This window comes from Excalfactoria chinensis, chromosome 1, assembly GCF_039878825.1.
Source record: "Excalfactoria chinensis isolate bCotChi1 chromosome 1, bCotChi1.hap2, whole genome shotgun sequence".
Taxonomy (NCBI): Eukaryota; Metazoa; Chordata; class Aves; order Galliformes; family Phasianidae; genus Excalfactoria; species Excalfactoria chinensis.
In genome coordinates, this window is record NC_092825.1 from 131,638,882 (window position 1) to 131,660,458 (window position 21,577).

The 21,577-nt window shown below is 44.0% G+C and overlaps 1 protein-coding gene across 6 annotated transcripts in view; it reads left to right on the forward strand.

The window, feature by feature from the left end:
- Positions 1-437: 437 nt before the first annotated feature.
- The window catches only part of NAXD (NAD(P)HX dehydratase), a 49,458-nt gene continuing 28,318 nt past the window's right edge, over positions 438-21,577 (forward strand). The window contains exons 1-6 of one of the 6 annotated variants that reach the window (XM_072346850.1): positions 970-1,072; positions 2,033-2,601; positions 4,009-4,380; positions 7,602-7,752; positions 9,004-9,049; positions 10,869-10,957. In XM_072346850.1, coding sequence (XP_072202951.1) covers positions 2,052-2,601; positions 4,009-4,380; positions 7,602-7,752; positions 9,004-9,049; positions 10,869-10,957 — 1,208 coding nt within the window. In that variant the 5' untranslated portion in view covers positions 970-1,072; positions 2,033-2,051. Of the gene's footprint in view, positions 625-957; positions 1,182-1,927; positions 2,602-4,008; positions 4,381-7,601; positions 7,753-9,003; positions 9,050-10,868; positions 10,958-21,577 lie in introns of those variants that run through there. The other 5 variants (XM_072346861.1, XR_011905036.1, XM_072346884.1 and 2 more) reach the window with 5 other exon arrangements.

Here is a 21,577-nt window from a genome sequence, read left to right on the forward strand (position 1 = left end):
CAGGTAACGGCAATAGGATGAGAAGGAAGGGCTGTAAGTTGAGCCATGATTGGTTCAGCTTGGATATCAATTACTTCTCAGTACTGGTGATGCAGTGGCACAGGCTGCCCAAGGAAGCGGGTCGTCACTATCCCTGGAGGTGGCAAATGGACATGGTTAGTGGGCATGGCAGGGATGGGTTAGTGGTTGAATGTGATGATCTGAGAGATCTTTTCCAACCTTAATGATTCAATGATTCCACTATTCTAACTACGCTAGAAGCTTCTCTGAGTTATTAACAAATCTTGCTCAAATTACCCAGAACCGTCAGGCAGAAATGAAAACCGTTCTGAGCCTTCAGATGTCTCATGCATGTAATCCCATCTGTTTTACTTGTGTTTTGATTTACTGGGTAGATAAAGCAGGTGCTGCAGGACCAGCGATGAACGCTAGCTGGCATTCCCACCGCCTTTGGTGCGTTTTAAAGAAAATAGTACAAGAATACTGCCTTAAAGTGATGTATTTCAGACATGAATAGCACCTCAGAAATTAATCACGCTCGTAAATCAGAGGTTTGCTCCAAAAAGCCCGGTGAGATGAGGGATGCAAAGAGCTTTTAAACGCTGGGAGCAATAAATACAAATGGTAATATATAATAGTATATATAATATCTAACTAAGCCTTTTAAATTCAATTACAAGGGTTGCGGTGGCAACCCGAGGGCCGCCGGACTGGGTGCATCGCCGGGCACCTCTCCCCTCGGGAAGGCCCCGGGGAAGCAGCCCTGCAAGAGAACGGGCGTATAACGCGCAGCAGGGCGGCGGGCGCAGGCCGCAGGCGGCGCGGGGAGCTCCATCCCTCAGCGCGGCCGCCATTGGCTGCCGCCGGGGGGGGGGAGCATGGCCGCGGGGCGCCGCGGGGAGGCGCGGAGCGGAGCCGGGCTGCCGCGCCCGCGTAGGCCGGCCCCGCGCTGCCCTGCCCGGCCCGGCCCGGCCCCGCCGCGGCGCGGAGCCGGAAGCCGCGCCGATGAGCTGGGTGCGGCGTTGGGCCGCGCGTTCGGCGGGGGGTGGCGGGAGCCTCGCGCTGTGGCCAGGTAAGCGAAGAGGCGTCCCGCGGCGGGATGTGCGGACGGGCCGAGATCGGCGCGGCGGCCGCGCTGGCCTTGGCCGCGGCTGCGGCCCTCTGGCTGCGGTGTGACGAAGGTACAGACATCTCCGCGGCGGAGCTCTGGCGAGGAGGGGGTGGGACCTGCCCGTGAGGCGGGGGCCGGGGCCTGAGGGAGCTCAGGGGGGAGAGCGGCCTTCCGCCGGTGCGCGTCGTGGGAAGCGGGCGAAAAGGGCGCAGCCGCCTCGCCTGTCCTCGGGCTCGCACCTGCCCCGAGGGGCGCCGAGCCCCAGCGAGGGGCTGTGTCGTTCCGCAGGGCCCCTCCGGCCGCCGTGCGCCGAGCTGCAGCGCCGTGCGTGCGTGTGTGTGTGTGTGTGAGTGTGTGTGTGTGTGTGTGTAGGGATCGCGCTCCACTGCGGCGGGAGGGAGGGGAGGAGGAGGGAGAGGAAGGAGGGAAGGAGGAGGGCGCTGCCATGAGCCGGGCCTCCGCGTGCCGCCCGCGCCGCCGTCCTGCCGCCCCCGGAGCTGCCCGCGGCGGGGGAGCGGCCGCACGGGGCTGAGCGCCGAACGGGGCGGCGTGTATTGCCCGGGGGTAGCGAGTCGCGCCCGTATCTGTGTGTGTTCTCGCCAGGGCAGGGCGAGCTGCGGGGGAGGCTTTGTGCGTGTCGGGCTCGGTTGGTGGGTTGTTGTTTTGTTTTTTGTCGCTCCCTTTCTGCAGGTGCCCGCTGGAAAGTTTGGCGGGCGGGCGGCCCGCGCTGGGATGCGGGGCCCGGGGCCCGGCTCCCCGCCGCCTCCCGCCGCACCGCGGCCGGGGCTGCCGTAGGCGCCCCCTGGGAGCGCGGAGCGCGGGTATTAACCTCCCCCCCCGCTCCCTCCCGCCGCCCCCCCGGCACCTCCTCTCTCCGTCCCTCCCTCCTCCTCCTCCTCTCCCGGTGCGCGGCCATTGCAGTGACCCCGGCCGGCCGAGGATGATCACGAACACGCGGGGCTTCTTGTGGTCGGACCTGGAGACGCGGGCGCTGCTGGAGATCTGGGGCGAGGCGGACGTGCAGTCGGCTCTGGACGGCAACTTTCGGAACAGCCATGTGTACCGGGACGTGGCGTGCCGCCTGGCCGAGCTGGGCTTCGAGCGCACCCCGGAGCAGTGCCGCATCCGCATCAAGGGCCTCAAGCGGCAGTACTACCAGGCTCGGGACGGGCTGAAGAAGAACGGGCACGCCCGCAAGATCTGCAAGTACTACGACGAGATGGACCGAATCCTCAGCTGCCGGGGGGGGCCCGACGGAGCCCCCGAGCCTCCGCCCCCGCTGCCCGACGGTCCGCAGCCCCTCGGAGGGCCGCCCAGCCCGGGCGCGCTGCACAACGGCCGCGAGAACGACCCCGAGGCGGACGAGGACGCCGGGCTCGAGTCCCCCCGCGACAACTTCGCCGAGGACTCCGGGGAGTGCTCCTCGTACGCCGAGCGCCCCATCAAGGTGGAGTGCCCCCCCTTCGCCATCCCGGTGCCGCCCGGAGACGGTGAGTAGCCAGCGGCCCCCCTCTCAGCCCTGCCCGTGCGGCCCCGGCCCTGCACCTTGCGCGTCCTCGGCAGCCTCGGCCCCGCGGGAGGGGAGGGGAGGGAGGCAGCGCCGGGAGGTTCTATTGGTGTTCAGCGGAGGGGAACCGAGGGAACGCTGGCGCAGAGCTGAGGACGCTGCTGGTAGCGCTGTGCGAGGACGAGGGTGTCCTTCTCACCCACGGGTTTTCCCGTTCCCTTTGGGTTATGGTGATGATGGAGATCCTACTGAAAAATCTGCTTATTGTTGCGGATGAGGCAGAAAGCGAGGGGGGAGCTTTTACGTAACGAATTGCTTGAGTTCTTCCATCAGCACTGCTCCAACTTCAGCAGGCACGCAGACATCAGCCTTCACGCAGTGCCTGCCCCTTCCTCCTTGTCCTTTCCCCGCAGCTCTGTGTGAGGGGGGTGTAGAGAAGGGGGGTGGGCAGCGCTGTTTGTTTGTTTTAAATCTAGATTAACGCTGGGCTTTAATGCAAACACGAACCTGTCTTCAGCGGTTGACATCACTGAGGCATCAGCCAATTGGTTGACGTTTAACCAACCTTCTTTTTACACATAAACCCCATCAAAGAGTTGTTTACACTCGTGTGCTTTTGAAATGCAAATCCGGAATGCCAACAGACTGAAACTCAATTTAGATTAATGTAATTACCTGCAATACACAAATGAGCCTATACTATTTAATAGCCTTCACTTAAACCTTTTTAGAAGATCAAAAAGGCTCCTATTGTCGAAGTTTAGTACTCCGACAATTAAAAGATGTCCGCGTGATTTTTGTCCTGCCTTTGTAACTTTATAGAAGGCTGTGGGTATTTTTGCTTAGGTGTCCTGAAATAAAAATGTCTGAGATAACTGCTGTTTGCATTGAAACAGTAACAACGTTGGGACGCGTTCGGTCCACGTTTTTAGTTTGGGGAAAAGGAGGCTGAGGGGAATCCTTATCGCGCTCTTCCAGTGCCTGAAAGGTGCTTACAGTGAGAGTGGGGCAGGTCTCTTCTCACTAGTGTCAAGTGACAGGACGAGGGGAAATGGCCTCAAGTTGCGCCAGGGCAAGTTTAGGTTGGATATTAGGAAGAGCTTCTTTACAGAAAGGGTGGTTAGGTACTGGAATAGGCTCCCCAGGGAGGTGGTTGAATCGCCATCCCTGGATGTGTTTAAGAGCCGCTTGGATGTGGTACTCAGGGATATGATTTAGCAGAGGGTTTTTAGAGATAGGGTACTGGTTAGGCTGCGGTTGGACTTGATGATCTTCAAGGTCTTTTCCAACCTGGGTAATTCTATGATTCTATGATTCATAGGAGGATATTTTTTTTGCTGCTTCCTTCTTAGTCCTTCAGAAATAAAATCGTCTCTCCTCTTGTTTTTAGGCTTTAAAGAAATGAGCGCTCCGACGGTTACCCCGCCTCTCAGTCAGCCCAAAAGATCCAAAAAGCGCCACGCCAATTTAACGTTGGATAAAATGATGGAGAAATTCCTGCAGCAGAGCGTGGATACGGAAGAGAAATTTTATAGATACGAAGAGCAGAGGCTCAAAATTGAGGACAAACGTCGCGAAGCTGAACACGCTCGAGAGCTCCAGATGCTGCAGATGTTGGGACAGATGTTGTCAGGAATTTCTTCTACGGTATCACAAAGGGCACAGTCTATACCAACGAGTCCACCTCAGAGAGCAAACCATCGTTCATATGGGGATAACTTTAATTATAATGCTATGACAGCAGCACTTTCTCCACCGATAGGTACTTCCTTCTATAGCATAAATAAAAGCGAGTCTTTTTTAAAGTTCTGTGTGAAAGCCCTGTTAGTAAGTAGCTTTTGCCAATAAAAGGTAGTTGGAATGATTTAATGTTGTGGTGAAGGTGTCTGTCTGATGTAAAATGGAATTAAAACGTCACTTGTACCATTGTACTGATTATTTAACGTAGATATGTTAGTTACAACAAGTTTCCTTGACTGAATTAACGCTTTTCAAACTCGATAAACGTTGGGCACTTCTTTCAACATTCACATCTCCATAAAATGAAGTTAAGGAAGTTTTATATGTATATAAAAGGCAGGTGGGAAGGGGAAGGGTGTTGTAGCACAAGTTCTGCTGTTGCTGAGGCTGGCAGGCCTGACTCAGTGTGTGAAGTTAAAGATGTGCATACGTGTTGTCCACGTTGGGAAGGGAGTGATGTTTTTGCCTGTGCTCCAGAGAAGTCAACTGTTAAAATCCAGCTTCTTGAAAACTAATCTCATTAAATCCAAATTGCCTGCCTCCTCAGTAAATAATGCGTTACTGCAGCAGATATGGTACAATGTGGGAAAGTTGGCATTGCTTTTTATTCTCTACTGGGTCGTTTATAAATTCTTTGGGGGCCTGAATTTGATTTTACAGAGAAAGACAAAGCAAATGCTCTTGAATTAGTTGCACAGACCTTTTCTTCTGTGACACATGTGGGCCAGAAGTTGATGATCAGATCCTAGCATTTATTACCAGACTTTCTAGAGCTGTGGTTCTGTGTCATTTATGTAGTCTCTTTATATGGAGGTATGCTGTGTGGGCAGGAGGAAGGCTGCTATTTAGCTGGTGCTGAAACCAGAGTGAGCCTTGGGCTCGGTGGTTGTAGCCTGCTGTGTGGAAATGAGTCTCTTTGGGTTTAATTCTGAACTTCGTACTGCTGGAAAGAGAAATTCTGGCTTGAAAAGGAAAAAATCCACCACCCAAACTCGTGGCATTGAATAATAACCCCACACTTTGGATCCTAAGAGGTTCATGCTGGTCCCTGAGAGGATCTTGGAACCTTTACTGTTCTGTGTTCCGTATGCTGTGTCCCTGTAGGTGGGTTGGGAACTGGATGTTCAGGCATGCTAGAGGCTTAGGGTTGGTGACCGGGTTGTTTTTTGATTGGATAGTTGGTCTGCAGAATTCCTCAATGTCCAAAGGCTTTTCTAGGTAAATTACATCAAGTATATGGATTCTGTGTCTAAATGTTTTCTGTGAAAGGAAACCTGAAGTGCTTTAGCAAATCTCTGAGGAAATCATTGGACGTTCTACACTGGTGTGACAAAGTATCTGCAGGGATTTACCACTGCTTGTAACAAACCTTTTTGCTAGAAGTTGGAAGGGTTTTATTATCTGTAAAGGCTTGAAACTCCAATTTAGTTTCTTTTACTGGATTTCCCTACGCGGGTGTGCAGTTATATGGCGCTATGCAAAAAGGCATTGTGTATGTCTGACTGTACTAAGAGAAACTTGAGTTTGAATCTTTTGAATGTTGAGGGTGTAACAAAGCGTTTCCAGTGAAGTGCTAAAAACGAAGCACTTCAGGCAGCACATCTTTTAAGGAATTAGCATGTCAGTTGTTTAGTGCCCCGGTGTGTGTATCAGTAAGCGGGTCTCTGCTGAGAGTTCCTTTCTGCGCAATTCTGTTTTCTTTCTGTTTGTTACGTAATTGCTTATGCTTACAATAACGAGCAGCAAACGAACAGAGGGCTTTGTGAAGTCCTCCTGAGGTGGAAGATAGGTATGTTTCTCGTGTGGTTGAAAGCCAGTTGAAGTATGAAGTGTGATTCAAAGGAAATAATCTGCCCTATTTCTGGAGGAGATGAGTGTTTTGTTTTACTCTGGGTTGCTGCAATGCTATTTTGGCCATAGTCCAAAACAGGGTGGATTTAATTTTATTTATTTATTTATTTTTTATCTCAATAGGAGTGGAATGCCTGTATTATAGGAGGATTTTAGAAGCAAAAGATCAGCCAGGAGTATTTATCGTTATGGAACACTAAAGCATTCTATTACTGAAGATTAGCGTGTCTGGTTTAGGTTTAGATTCTCGGGAGGATGGAGCAAAAGATGCTTTCTGCTGATAGTGAGCAGATGCAGTTTTTCTTGCTTAGTACGTTTTTCTTTCATTTTGTGGCACAGGTTTTTCTCCTCCAGTTTTTAGGGCTGGGCTTACAAAGTGTTATGCAGCTAGAAGCCAGGACTACAGTTAATTCTCTGTTATTATTTAGCAGTTCCATGAAAGCTTCTTAAAAGTTGTGTGAGAAAAGAAACGTGATTAAAGCGTAGGGCTCGCCTTCCAATCATACAGAGCTCTCTTCTGAACAGGCTTTGTGCAGATATGGGGAGTTTTGTCGAAACACAAGAATTTGATTTGTTTATGGCTACTATGTTGTCCATTGAAGTACCGATTCTCAAATTTGTCCTGCCTTGGGTAAACTGGTTAATAGTCTTTAGTTGTGTAGTATAATTGTTGAAATATGTTTTTCTTCTACGTTTTCATAGTCCTTTGAAACAGCAGGTTGAACACATGGCCTTATGCGTGTATGGTTGGTTTAATTTATAGTTTCAAATGTAATTTTGCATCAGAGATCAGTAATTGCATTCTAGCTAAAAACTGTTGTTTTTGAAATGCTTGCGGATAGTGCAATTGAATTAGAGTTTTGCAGGATGACTTCTGTTATGCTCTGTATCCACCTGCCAAAATAAAGCAATGAGATAGGCCCCGAGTCTGCTAAGAGGTGGAAATCTGTGAGGGGAAATGGAAATAAGGCAGGGTGTCAACATGGAATGTGGGTTTGGCTGTTGAGTACTCGTTTCATGTCCAGGTGTGTTTAGTGCTACCAGGTGTACCTATTTCAGTTGAGCTGATTTACAGAAGTGATTTGAGACCGAACTAAGAAGATAGCCTTGTGTGTGTTTTGCATCTTACCTATTCTGGGGGGTTGTTTCTTTCTGTACTTGAGCCCTAAGACTTTGAGCAGTGGGAATACTCACTGCATCAGGCTTGAAATGTATGTAAAAAAACCCATCACCTTCCTTAGTTACTTGGTGTTTTAAAGGCCTTCAGGTGGTAAATCTTTGGGTTTTTACAAGGATGTCAGTTTGTGTATCTTTGAGTAACTTTGTTACTGTTTGAGTACTTAAATGCTGATGTTTAAGAGCATTTTTTAAAGTAACACTTGTTTTTTTCAGTTATAGAGAGATCTTTTTCACTGCACCGAAATCACACTCTAAAGGATATGGAGAATATTTTTCAACTGGTGCGCAACGTTATCCCTCCTCTAACCGGGAAAAGGCATAAAGGTCAAGATGGACGTATAGGCATTGTTGGAGGATGTCGAGAGTAAGTTACTCAGAAATTTGAGTGTTGTTTCCAAGAGGTTGCAGTTGACATTCCTACTTGTAGAAGCCATTTAAGCTTGCCCTGCATTTAGAACTTGAGTATTTTTTGGAGTGCTTTACTAGTCCATATCATAGTCTTTCTTACGAATGGCCGTATTGCCCTAAGGTCATGACACAAGCTTTCAGCTGTGAATGTGACTGAAGCTTAGAGTGTAGTTTGTGCCTGTTTCTACCTTCTCGTGGTAACACTCTGCATTCAGTGTTGATGTCTTTTCCCATTGCATGATGAGGTTATAGAAGTAAATGGACTAGAATAAGGCAGTTGATCTTTGTTGTATTTTGGTATCTTGGGAACTAGATATCTTAAGTCAGGAATAGAAGGTTGCTGAGATCGTCTTACTGTATGCTTATTATTTTGATGAATTACGTTGTTTACTAGATTTTATTAATAACCTGATTTATGTTCTTGAGCAATAGAAATAGCGTGCTTTAGAAAAAAAAATAAAAAAGAAATACAATATAAATCAGTTATATTGGTCTAGAAATAAAACCTCTGTTTCTTGGCCACTTTCAGTAACATGCACAATACTTTGAACAAGCTATTGTACCTTTCTGCTGTTAATTTTCCCCTTTCAACATAGAGGTGGCATCTTTCTCCTGTTAAAGAGGTCTGCCATTACATAAAGAGCAAAATGTGCTGTATTGGTTAGACTGGAATTAGTTTTCCTCTTGGTCTGCTAGGCTTGGGTTCTTAGCTCTTGGCCCAAGCAGACACCTCTTAGGGTAATTCTGCCTGTACTTTGCTCTTTGGACTTCATAAAGAGAATTCAGGGCAACTGGAATCCCAGTTTAGGCAATTTGGTTAAGCATCTGAAACCAGATGGGAGTGAACTAGGTCATGGATCTCAGACTTGGCTTGCAAACAGTGCTCAATTATTGTTCTCTGTTATTTGTCGGTTTTCAAACTTTTAAAGTCGATTGTCTGAAAAGAGTTTGCTTTTTTTTACATCGCGGTCTTTATAAATATTCCTGTGATGAGATCAGGTGACTAAAGTAGCTCCTTTAAAATTAAAGCAAAGTTTGAGATTGGCTTCAGTGTAGCAGGATTTTTATCTGTCTTTGACAGCAAACGTAAGAGAAAGCTTTTTAATTTGCTCTTGAATTTGAGTCTTCTTTAAGGCAGACTGATTTCCAGATTGTCTAACCTCATGAATGTGTTTCCTAATCTAAATTGTTTTTCATTTCATTCTAGATACACAGGAGCACCATATTTTGCTGCAATTACAGCTCTCAAAGTGGTATGTGTTCTTCTATATCAATCCGAAATGAACTTTTCATCATTTATGTTGGCTAAGTGCCATTTTATAAAAGCATTCGGTCTGTGCTGTAGTTCAAACTGGAGTTCTAAAAGGCCTCCTATTTAACAAAGAAAGTCCTCAGTTTTTGATTTGCAGAAGTACTTTGTAGGGATGTGTCACTTGCTGTTTCCCGCAAATACTTTCTCTATATGATGTGCAGGCAGAGATAGGGCAGAAAATTGAAGGTTTTGGAGAGAAAACTGTTTTATCAGAGGCTTGGATAGCAAATTTAAAAACTTGCTGAAGCAGTTTGTGAAATAACTTTAGGTTAGTGTTTGAAGTCGTGTTTTCAGTGTTGCAGTCAGAATTCTTGGTAAGCACTGAAAGAAGTAACTTTCTTTTGAAATCATAGAATGGCCTGGGATGAAAAGGATCACAGCAATCGTTTAGTTTCAAGCCCTCTGCAGTGTACAGGATCACCAACCACTAGGCCAGGCTGCCCAGAGCCACATCCAGCCTGGCCTTGAATGCCTCCGGGAATGGGACAATGTACAACTTTAGGCTTGTAAAATTCTTAGGTGCTGTAAGCCTAAACATTGTTGGTTGAATTCAACGTATCTTTTCAATAGCACCCTTAATTTACTTTATAATCTTCAGCAGAAGTATTTTCCAGGCTTTTTTTCCCTAGAAGTGTGAACTTCCTTATTTTAGTGACAAATTAAATGGCTAAAGATAAACTTACTGCGCACTACATGAATACTGTGGTGATTATTCAAACATACCCAAAACATGCTTAAATAATACATGTATTTTTCAGAACTAAGTGATCAGTACTTCCCATTCGTTGTGCTCTTTTTGTAGGTTTGTTTGGATAAGAACCAATTCGGTGCTTATTCAGTATTTGCTGCCTTCACAATCTGCCTCCCCCCAAACTTGCAGTCTCTCAAGGATTTTAACTGAAATTATATCATTTAATCATCTTCTGTAAAATATTCCAAACTACTCAGCCTTCTATTCACTATGTGCAAATAAGGAAGTATATTATGGGAGTCCCCTCTTTGAGTTGCTTGGTCTCAGCTCATTGCAGCTTCACATAAGGAATCATAGGATCATATTTATGAACGGCTTAGTAGCTTGAAATGTTCAATGTGTAAGTAGTAAAGCAGAGGGGACGCTCTATTAACCTTGAGAAATTTCAACAGGGAAGACAGGTAGCGGATCAGGTTTCCTGCATATTACGTATGTTTAAAGTGTATTTGTGCTTTTTGAGTTGTTAGTAGAAGCCTGAGACTAAGCCCCTTGGCTTCATTTAGCTGAAGGGAAGTTGTTGAAATTGTGCTAGACTTTATCTGGTATGGATTTGGCCCATGGAGTGAAAGCGATATGACTGGAATAGTACTCAGAGATTGCCAGAGCTGTATTTTGCAATCATAGTACCTTATTATTTTCCTTTCTTAGTGTAGTTTGTCACTTGCTCAACTCAGTTCTCTTGCTTTATTTTCTTATTGTGTGTGTGTGATGTTTAAATCTTTACCAATCTGCAAATGAGAGCCACTGTTCAGTTGAGCAAAGATTCTAAATCTGTCTTTTCAGTCATCCTACTGGTGAGAAACAAAAGCAAATATTGTGGAGTTTAGGTGCAAATGTAAGTTTTCTCTGAAATATGGCATGTCGTGCTAAGTCAAAATAGAAAAGTGAGGAAAGTTCCCTTTAACTACTGAGAAATAGGAAAAGAGGTGAATTATTTGCTGACTGAGCTTTGGAATTCTGAAGTTGTTGCTGTATAATTGATAATTATTTTTGCAATTTTTCTTTTTAGGGCGCAGATTTATCCCATGTGTTTTGTACCAAAGATGCGGCAACAGTAATCAAATCGTATAGTCCCGAGCTGATTGTTCATCCAGTTCTGTAAGTGACTTCTGTTTTGTTTAAATGAGCGAGTCAGGAGTAGTGGTTTGAACGTTTCAGTCTGACGCTGGATTAGCTTACATTAATTTACACTTGCTCTCACTTTTCTTTATAAGTGTCTTGCTTTATTAGATGTGCAGCTGCTGCTGGGAATAGAAGGAAGAGATTTATTAACAAGAAGGTGAAAAGTTTGATAACCAACTGTCTTTATAAGAAAGATCCGTTTGTGCTTCCCTGAATTTGAGTTCTGAAATGCATCAGGGATGAATGAACTTGAAGTGGATAAATTGTTTCAGTGGGGTGTTACAGTGGTTACAGTAACACGGTGTTTTGCCTGATACTTTATGATGACTACAGAGACAGAACATCCCCATGAGAGTCTTAACTTCAAACTTTGGTCGTCTTGGTGAGTCCACTTGGAATACAGCATATGGCTGCCTTCTATGGGAAGGGTAGGCCTTGCCTTTAGGGGCAAGGCCATTTTTAGAGTTCTTGATATCTGTGGTAATAGAAAAGTTTTATACAAAGAAGAGAAGCAGTGTTATCAGAGGTGACCATGAACAGTAGAAATATATGAACAGCAAAATTTCTGTTCATGGGAAAACAAATTGTGCCTATAGAATGGAGGGTTTTTTTACTACTGTGTAGGTTCTCTGTGTTGTCTGCGGAATTCAGATTTCAGCGAAAACTTTCATCCTTCTATTTGCAAAGAGAACTTCTGAGTTAAACTTCAGCTTTTCTATGTATTCCCGTAGATGTACAAGGTGTGATGAATCTGGCAATTTTCATATCCAAGTTGTGTTAAGACTGAAAACCAGTGATAATGTCTACTACTTTTCTTACAACTCTGATGAATTTCACGCAGGCAGCTGCTAATTGTGGGAATCTGTGGCTCTGTAAACATTGCTCATACGACATTAAAAATGAAAAAGATGTGCAAATATCAGAATGTTCAGAATTTATTTGTTCAAACATCTCTTTTTAACCTCTTCCCAAAGCAGGCTTCTTCAGTTAGAAAGGAAGGAATCTTGACTGACTGTACTGAGCCCAGGCTTTAGTCAAATTTACACTCACGGCCTGTTTTTCCTGCAAAATACTTGGTCTCCAGTGTCACATTTTTATATGATCTTTTCTATGCGGTGAAACAGTTTGAGTCCTGCTAGCATTGCTGGCCGCTCTCGATTCAGAGCCTAATCAAGTCTTTGTACTTTCTCCTGAGCCAGGCTTCATGCATGGGAGAAACTCTGGGTAAAAACCACTGGGCTATGACATTGTTTTCTTTTGTGTCCTTCCCTAAAACTTTGCTTTGTTATAATTATTCCGTGACCCTTCCGAGTAAGTAGGTAGCTGTTGTACCACTCTCTTATTATGCTAATCATAATTATGGCCCTGTGTACTTCTCAATTCACTGTTTGAACAGCTTGGCGTTTTGCCAGGGTTCAACTGCCATTTTGTACAGCCAGAAGTCTGACATTTTATCATCTCCTCGGCAACTCGGCTGCTGCTACCTTTCTGTACAGCCTTCACTTCAAGTGGGATCACCTTAAAGAAGAAATGTCTTTTTGCTGCTGCCCTCTGAACGTAGAGGCTCTTCCGCCTCATTATTGCTGCTGCAGCTGATCTTTGGTGGCAGGACTAGCAGAGGTGTTTGAGAGCTAGACATTGCGCTAGTCTGTTTCAGGTCCTTGGCAAATGCCTGTTGCTTCAAGAATGTCAAGAACATTATGTGTGAAGGATTGAGTAGGATTGTAGAAGGAGAGTTACGAAAATAACCATCCCTCTTGCAGAATTACCAGGGTAATTCCCTGTGGCCACAGCTGCAGATCATCCCGGATTCATTTAAAGTGTAACGTCTTGTGCTAGAGACACCCTATAATACAAGTTTCTCTTGTGATTTATCTTGTGACTTCATTCAGTGTTCTCGTGTGTGAAGGTAAAAGAGCCAGAACTGCACGTTGCAGCCTGGGATTTGAGAAGATGAAGCTTTAACACCTGGCTCTGTGTATCCTTACTGCCTGAGTTGAATATTGTCCGCTGTGTTTCTAGGAGCAATGAATTGTCAATATTATCTATAGTGATTTTTCCTTCTTAGTCAGGGATTCTGTCAAAGGCATCATCGATGCCTTTGTGGTAATAAAAGTAGTAATAATAGTTTAACCAGCTTTCCAATATTTTTGCTGCCTGACTTTTTGCTTCCCTGTGGAGAACTAAAAATGACAAAAGTCAAGGTCCTTTGGAGAATGGACTGCACTGTGTTTCAGTCACATCTACCTCACTCTCCCTACCATCACTCATGTTTTGAGTTACGTTTTTCTGTGGGTCTTTTTTTTGGTTAGTTAGTTTGTTTTTGTTATCACACTCCTACTGTGAACTTTACACAAGATGATAATACTGAAATGTGAAAGCCAAGTTTTACTGCAGGCATGTCCATTCTTCAGGTTAGATCACGTCGAAGAGTCTTCTTTGATACCCGTCTTGAGTTACCTTACCCTCTCTTGATAGGCCAGCGATCATAGAATTGAATGAGCCACATGAACCCATTTTAGAAGAAGACAAATCTGTTCTGTTGTGGAAGGAGGCTTATTGCTTTTAGTTTTGTTAGTTAAGAATAGCTATTAAGCTCTATGAGACTGAACTCTTATTTTGAGTAATCTGCTGGAAGAAGTAAGAAGTGAAAGAAATTCTGTCATTGAAGCAAGTCAGAGAGAAAGCACAGGTTGCTCTGATTACCTGAAAGAAACCTCGTGAATGGCTTGGTTGCTGGATCCTTACACACCTGCAGTGATACAAACATGCATAAACTGTGTGATCTTTATCTGAAACCGCATTTAGACAGCAGCTTGGTTAGGAATCACGTGAGAAAGTTGTGTTTGTTTGCTTGTTTTTCTTTCCAAAGTACTTAGGGTGAGATAAAGGTCAGTTTGCATGTATGCTGACTCAGAGGAGTATGCTTAAGCTGTTTCTAATCATGTCATGCAGCCCCATGGACAAAACTTGTTTACAGACCTGTGTTCTCTGTCCAGTGTTCTTGGGAAGAAAAGCTGCTGCTTCTTTGCTTTACACTGCCAAGTGAATAGAAGAAAGGAGATGCGCTCACCTCATGCTGTGTCTCTTGTTTCCCCATTGTTGCAAGGGTTCTCATCCCAGGTGAAAACTTACAGATAGAGATGTAGCAAAAGATTTGTGGTGTCACTGTGGTGAGCGAGACTGGGCTTGCTGCTTTTTGATACATAAAGAGAAGCATACATGTGTAGACCCATTATATTCCAGTTAGGTCCTGGAATATAATCATCCTTCTGAATGTTTGCTATACTGCTGTGATTTGACATCAGCATTAGATTTCTTTGGTGTTTAATCTTCCTTGAGTTTGAATGAAGAAAGGCGCCCCGAGTATTCTCTTTATTTATTATTGGAAGCTTTTAGGGTCTCATTCCTTTTTGTAGCTGACAGTTACCAAAACATGTTTTGACTGAGACTTGTTCTGTGTGTCCACAGCTGATTTGAAGTACTCTAGGTATTGGTTCAACTACAATCTGTACATTAGGATTCAACTGTAAACTGAAGAGTGATATCAAAGCGATAGAAACTTGTCACTTCATCAGCCAACATTAATAAAGAGAAAAAGAAAGTCTGTTTTTCTAGGGGCAATGCTGTTCCATTTTGAGGGTGCTTACCTTGTCAACTCAGCTTCATTCTGTGGCTTATAAAATCACAGATTTGGTTTGGTTGCAGTCAGGCCATTTGGGAGAGATTTTGACAGATTCTACTTACAAAGGTAGTTACAGGAAGTATTAATAGGTCAGGACTTCTTCTGTGAACTCTAAAATAGGAAAACAGCTGAGTCGAGACATTTGGTTGTTATTTTACTTTTGGGGGTGATTGCTGTAACACATTGGTAATGTGATCTAGATCAGAATGTACTGTAAATGCTTTGAAGATTAGGATACATCTAAAAGCAGACTGTAAAATAATTGTGGTATCTTTACAAGGCTGGAGGGGTTGCCCTTGAGTGCTGTTGCCATGTCTGTGTGAGAAATCTCCAAAAGCAGATTTAAGCCAACTTCACAATGCTGTCATCACTGAGATTTGCTCCGTCTGATTGAGGTGCTTGAGGGTGAGAGCTATGAGTTGACCGTGGGGTCAGCAAGGTTTTCTAGAATAAGTTGTTATTTCTAGTTCTGCTTGAGGCATTAAGAGATGCTACATGTAAAGTCTGGATTTCTGGAAACTTGAGGTAAATTTACAAGAATGATGATTTAAGCACTGACAAATGCAACTACTTGATAGGCATATGATTAATTTAATTTTATGCTCGTGCATATTTTGCACTCTTTGGTTTTGCCTATAATTCCTTCAACCTAACCTTTGTGGAATAATCTCTGTCCCCGTCTTATTTGCCCATTTTCCAATGATGACCTCACCTCATGCAAAGTTCACCACAGTAGTTAATAATTGGCCTTCTGAGGGAACTACCTGCACTCCAGAGCTATACATTACGTCCCGTCTTTTGATGTACTGTATAACATGACAGGATCTAACTGTCATCAGGTCTATTGTTTGATTAACATTAATATAATTACTTGCAGTGCTTGGACAAACAAAACCAAAACTCTTTCATCCTCAGGTCAGAGACTTTTTCTCATCTTTGAAGGTAAGATTCTAGACTTCAAGACTTAAAATGTCTTTGTCTGAGTTTACCTTACTGACTTTGCAGTGATACATTTTAATGCATTTGGAGCTGGCCTCAATCACTATACCTGTGCACTGATAAGGAGAAGGTTTTTAAGAACATGTCCCTCCAGTAAGGTGCTGTGTTGATGAGTTTGCAGAAATCTTGCTCGTGCCCCTTGACCTTCTCTAGTAAGAGATCCTGCTGATGGTGTTTTTATGAATTCCAAACCAGATCTGTGATTAACGAGGTGGTTCCACCTGCCTGAAACAAAAGTGAAGATCCTGAAAGTCCTGCTGTCTCCTGTCTGTGCAGTCATTCCTGGTTATCTACTATTTCCATAGCTCCCACTTACACCTGTGCTGAATTTGCTTCACAGTTTCTTGTTTCCTTGTAAAATCTGACAAGGCTGCAGCTTTTTACATTGTTCCTTTTCCCACTTCTAGAAAGCAGTGATAGTAACTGTCATTCTGTCTGGATAGGAAAAGCTGCTGTGTTTAGAACTTTCTGTGATAATTTAAAGTTATTGACTTGATGGCTTTTGATCATCTGGTGAAAGCCGCTCTTTGAGTAAAATATGACATACAGCAGAATTTTGTTTGTTTTGGCAGCTGGAGAGCAGAGTTATGTTTCAGGCCCAAGCTGTCAAGTGTTCAGCTCCGGACACTGACCAGCTTAGAGCAGACCTTCATGTAGATGGCAACTATTGAATATTGGTTACAGACTGCTATGGAAGATGTTTAGAAATCGTGGGGAATCTTAGGGCAATAGTCACCATCTATTTTCCAGCTCTTAGGGTATTTTTTGGAAGTGTCTACATCAAGGTTTCACAAAGATAAAGATCTACAAAACTATCTTATATCAGTTTTTATTGTGTGATAGTGAAATATAGAACAGTACTGAAGGGAAAAAAGCTTGACTTAAAGTATTTATTCAGCTTACTAGAGTTCAAAACCAGAAGGTACAGAAGGCTGTGCATCCATACAGGACGTAATAGTGAGACTATGCACTACCAAATCCAACAATTAATGTCACATGCACAACAACTAAACTAGTACTGTTCTTGTACGTAAAAATAGCTTGTGTGGAAAGCCAAAAGGACTTCTGTCAGCATATGCTGAAATTTGTCCTCACTTCTTCAGAGACCGGGTGTTGTTTAATTTGAAGAGAAACTAGTTTTTTTGGAGTTTTCCATTAAAATATGTTCTGAAAGACAGAAGTTTTCCCTAACATCCAACTTGAATCTCCCCCGACACAGCTTGAGGCCATTCCCTCTAGTCCTATTGCTAGTTATGTGACAGAGGAGGCCAACCCTCACCTTTCCTTAGCCTCCTTTCAGGTAGTTGTGGAGAATGCTAACGTCTCCCTTGAGCGTCATCTTTTCCAGACTAAGCAATCCCAGCTCCCTCAGCCGCTCCCTGTAAGACTTGTGCTCCAGACCCCTCACCAGCTCTGTTGTCCTTCTCTAGACATGCTCCAGGACCTCAATGTCTTTCTTGTAATGAGAGGCCAAAACTAAACACAGTATTTGAGTGTCCTTACCAGTGGGGTTACAGAGGGAAGATCACTTCCCTGCTCCTGCTGGCAACACTAATTCTGATACAAGCCAGGTTGCTGTTAGCCTTCTTGGCTACCTGGGCACACTGCTGGCTCATGTTTAGCCGTGGTCCATTTCTTGCATACAGTCTTTGCACCACTCTGCCCCAAGCCTGTAGTGTTGCCTGAGGCTGTTGTGGCCAAAGTGTAGGAGCTGGCACTTAGTCTGGCTGAACTTCATCCCATCTGCCTCAGCTTATTGATGCAGACTTACTGAGAGTGCACTTGTTCCCCTTGTCCATGTCATCAATAAAGATATCAAACAGGACAGGACTTAACATTAACTTTAGTCTCTTACCTACTAGATTTTGCAGGAATTGGATGGCTTAAGTAAAATCCTTTTGTTTTCCTTAAAAGTAGTAAGTTTGTTGTGTTACAGTTGTTGTTTACTTGTTTGTTCTATGGTTGTCCTTCTCTGTATGCAGGCAAAGCTCTATCAGTTGCTCTCCATGCAAGCTAAAACTTTGAGGAAGCTTAATGGGTTTTGGGAGGGTGTTGGTTAGTTTCTTGGTTGAGCAACAATGAGCTGTCATCATCTAAATTTCCTGTAAAATGGTGTCTGATCACATTTCACTTAACAGTGGTTAACTGCGAATTAAGTAATTCTTTAAAGATGCAGTCATTGCCTGCAAATCTATAACTGTGGTCTCTCACCATAATCTTTATTGCGCACATATGCACAGTGGTACTGTAGTTTGCTTTTCTTGTAAACAAGTGTTACTGCTTGCATGCAGCTTCACAAGTCATTCCCATTGTGTATATCCATGGTGTGAGAGAATATTTTTAAATCCTGGGAAAGCCAGTTTGTTTCCCAATCTCCAAACCCATCTCCTTCCAAAAAAAAAAGCTTAATTTGCTTTAGACAATAAAGGGCAAGAAAAAATTGGAAAATAAACAGAACAGGAGGTGGTGGGCACAAACTGGAACACGAGTGGTTCTGTGTAAACACCAGGAAAGTCTTCTGTGCTGTGTGTGAGTGATTGGCATAGGTTGCCCAGAGAGTTTGTGGAGTCTCCCAAGTTGGAATCCTTAGCAATCTCTGGAAAGTCCCTGGTTATGGACACGGGCATCCTGTTCTGTTTGGTCCTTCTGGAGCAGCGGGGTGGACTAAATGACTTCCTGAAGTCTGTTCCCATTTCCACCATTCTGTGATTCTTTGAAATCCCTAACTTCTACTCAATCACAGCCTTGATCTGGGAAGGTAACATCTCTTTTTCCAAGCGTTTTACACCCTTCAGAAATGCAAATACTATTTTCTTGTGGCTTTGCAAAAGATCTTCTGACTCCATTTTATATTAGTTCTAGCTTTGCTTTTCAAAGTAGAGGTATTGTGTTTGTGATTCCTATTTTGTAACAAAGATGGGTTGCTTTATCTTATGGCTCTGTGGTTCTGAAGACAACTCTGATTCTTTTTTACTGGATCTTGGTGTATCCAAGCTTGAAGATCACATCTCTTTTGATCAAGAGGACATCGCCTTCATACCACATACCTTTTTAGATACTTAAAAAAAAAATACGGTGCTAATTTAAGTCGTGTGTGCATATTTTTGGCAGTAGAGGCAATAATTAAATAGAGCGGTTTGAAATCAGGTTAGTAAGCGGGTGGAGAAACTGGCATGAAGGGAAAAAGGAAGCAAGCAGTTATTTGTGTGAGCACAGTACACAGAGAACAGCTGAGGACCTGACTTGTGTTCTGTGCTCGTATCTCTGAAATATTTTGGTGCCTTTGATTGATTTTGTTGTTGTTGTTGAAAAGTACATGTTGGCTTTGTCTGTAGTAGTAAACTAAACAGAGTCGAGGCATATGTATTCCCAGAGACCTAAAAGTTGTTATCTGTACTGTCAAATTATCTGAACAGTGTTGGGCAAGATCCTTTCCTAAACAACTTCTTGCACTGCTGAGGAATTACTACAGTCCAGAGACAAGGGCAGCTTGGGTGTTCACACTGCTCCAAAGCCTTGCAGTAGAGAGGCCAGCTGATTTCTGTATCAGAACACCAGCTGGGGCATGTTTGAATTTTGTATGTAGATTGTAGCTGTTAAGAGCAAAAAGAGTTTCTGTTTGTGCTAAATCCCATGGTCAGGAAAGCTGTAGAGGATACTCATTATCTTCCCAAAGAAAAATGATCAAGAGTGCTGATCGTTTTTACTGTATCAGCTTGAAAATGTTGCTGCTTTGATGTCTGTGTGTAGGAACAAGCGGTTCCTACAAGCTGGCATGATAAGCCCCTCTGCTTTGAGAAAAGCCATAGAGGCAGGATAGTGTACGTGGTGTCCTTAGCTGCATAATTGCAGCTATTGTGAATATCCTGGGTCTTAAAGTGAAGTTGGGGTGATGCTAGTAAGAGGCAGTTTTTGTCCTGCTTTCTTTTATAAAGAATAGAAATCCATCAGCTATTTTTCAGTATGTTTTTATAGCCGATTTTGCAATGTAATAGTAATTATCACCATTTTAAATCTTCTGGCCCTTTGTATGCCGTGGGTTGCCTCTTGATGCGAAATTGCAAAGGAGTTATGTGAAACGTAATGTTTGTAAAATGCTTTGAAGATGAAAAGCTCTACAGTAGGTTTTTATTATTACCAGAGGCAAAGTGAGCAGGAGTGGCTTAATGTTGGGCTGTTCATTTCCCAAGAGATGGCTTTGTTTTGAAGAGCGTATGTAATCCACCGGGCTGGAGACAGAATGATCTTATTTCAAGTTTGATTATAAATAAATTAGCAAACTTTCTACCTCGAGATTATTTGCATGAGAGGTCTGTGAAAGAGCAGAGAAAGTTTTGGTACAATCTCGGCCCTGTTTGAAATAACATTTGTTCAGCGTGTTTGGCTTCTGCAGCCCAAATGTATTTCAAATCCAAGCCTTTCAAACAACCTTGTCAGTGAAGCAGAGTTTTGCCACAGATCAGCTCTCTTTTTCTACAGCTACAATCATTTTCTGTATTTAATATGTGAATAATTGTGTCTGCATTCAGAAGTGGCGATGCTTTATTAGAATTGGGTTTAATTTGGTGTTAATGCCCTGACACATATAGAAAAACATCATTTCCAGCCCATATCAGGGTTATAAGCTGATAGGTGGCTGTAGGAAAGAGAGTGTGTTTCTAGAAATGAGCTATCAGGAAATCCTTGTACTGCTGCAGTTTCCTCAGCCCTTAGAGAAGGAGGAGCTGCTTGGCTCCATCAGAAATCCAGCTTCAGCTCCCATAGCATGGAAGCTGCTTCAGGAACGACTTGCTGTCATCATGTGCCTCACCGTCTCCATCGCCCCTGCGGTGGGCCATCACTTCCAGCCAGCAGTGTTGTTTTGACAGAGCTGTTCTGTGGTGTCAGCACCGGGTGCCTCTGGGGAGCCGGCACGGCCGGGATTTCTGAGGCGGCTATTGTTGGTGGAGGGGCTGCTGGGCCGAGGCCAGGCATGAGGCACCACGGCCTCACGGCCTTCAGCGGGCCGCCTCGCCTGCCCCTCAGCTGCGGCCGCTCTGGGCTCCTGCCTGGCACTTGCAGAAATCGCTGTGGAATTTGCTGATTCTGCCAGAGCGGAGCTAAACACTTGTTCCCAAGTGGTATGGCCCATTGGTACAGCTGCCGGATACAAAAAACATGCCAGGGCTTTTATCCCTAATAATCGAGCTTTGTCGGAGTATTGCGAGCTCAAAACGGTTGGAGTCATGCTATCATGGAGTACCTCCTTGCTTAGCTTTCAGGGAGCTTTTGCCCCTGAGTTAACTGGCATTGCCCAGCTGTGCTTTCAAAATATTCTGATCTATTTACACAACAGAACCGATCAGAACAAAATAAACAGTTCTGATGAAATACTGAATGCTTTATTGTAGCAATTAGTTTTGGCAGTGAGTATTCTCTTCGTTATTTCATACATAGACAAAACCAAAATGCTGCAGAACCCTTAAGTATCAGCCGTCAGTGAGTAGCTTATTTCTTCTGGGGGAAGGGGACGGTTTGGCTGTCATTCAGTTGGAACAAATGCTCCTAAAGCAGCTGACAAAAAAAAGCTTATGAGTAGCTTCATCATTTTGCCATGCAGAATAATCAATAGTTGTGTAATTTCCAGCAACTTACAGAATATATCTGCATATATGGTGGATCTTCTGTCGAAGGTGTAATCTCCTTGAAGAAGCACTGAGTAGGAAGCACAACACTGTGACAGACTGTAGGAAATGTTGGTTTCCTGCCTTACTATTTTCTAATAGCTATAGGGGACACCTGTAATTATTTCCTCATTTTTATGTGGTATCCCTTAAGGAATGAATTGAGAAGGAACTAATGTTTCATTTTAGCTATTTGGACGATCATTCCATGTTTCCCGAGCAACAAATGTTTGGTAATTTGGAGGATAT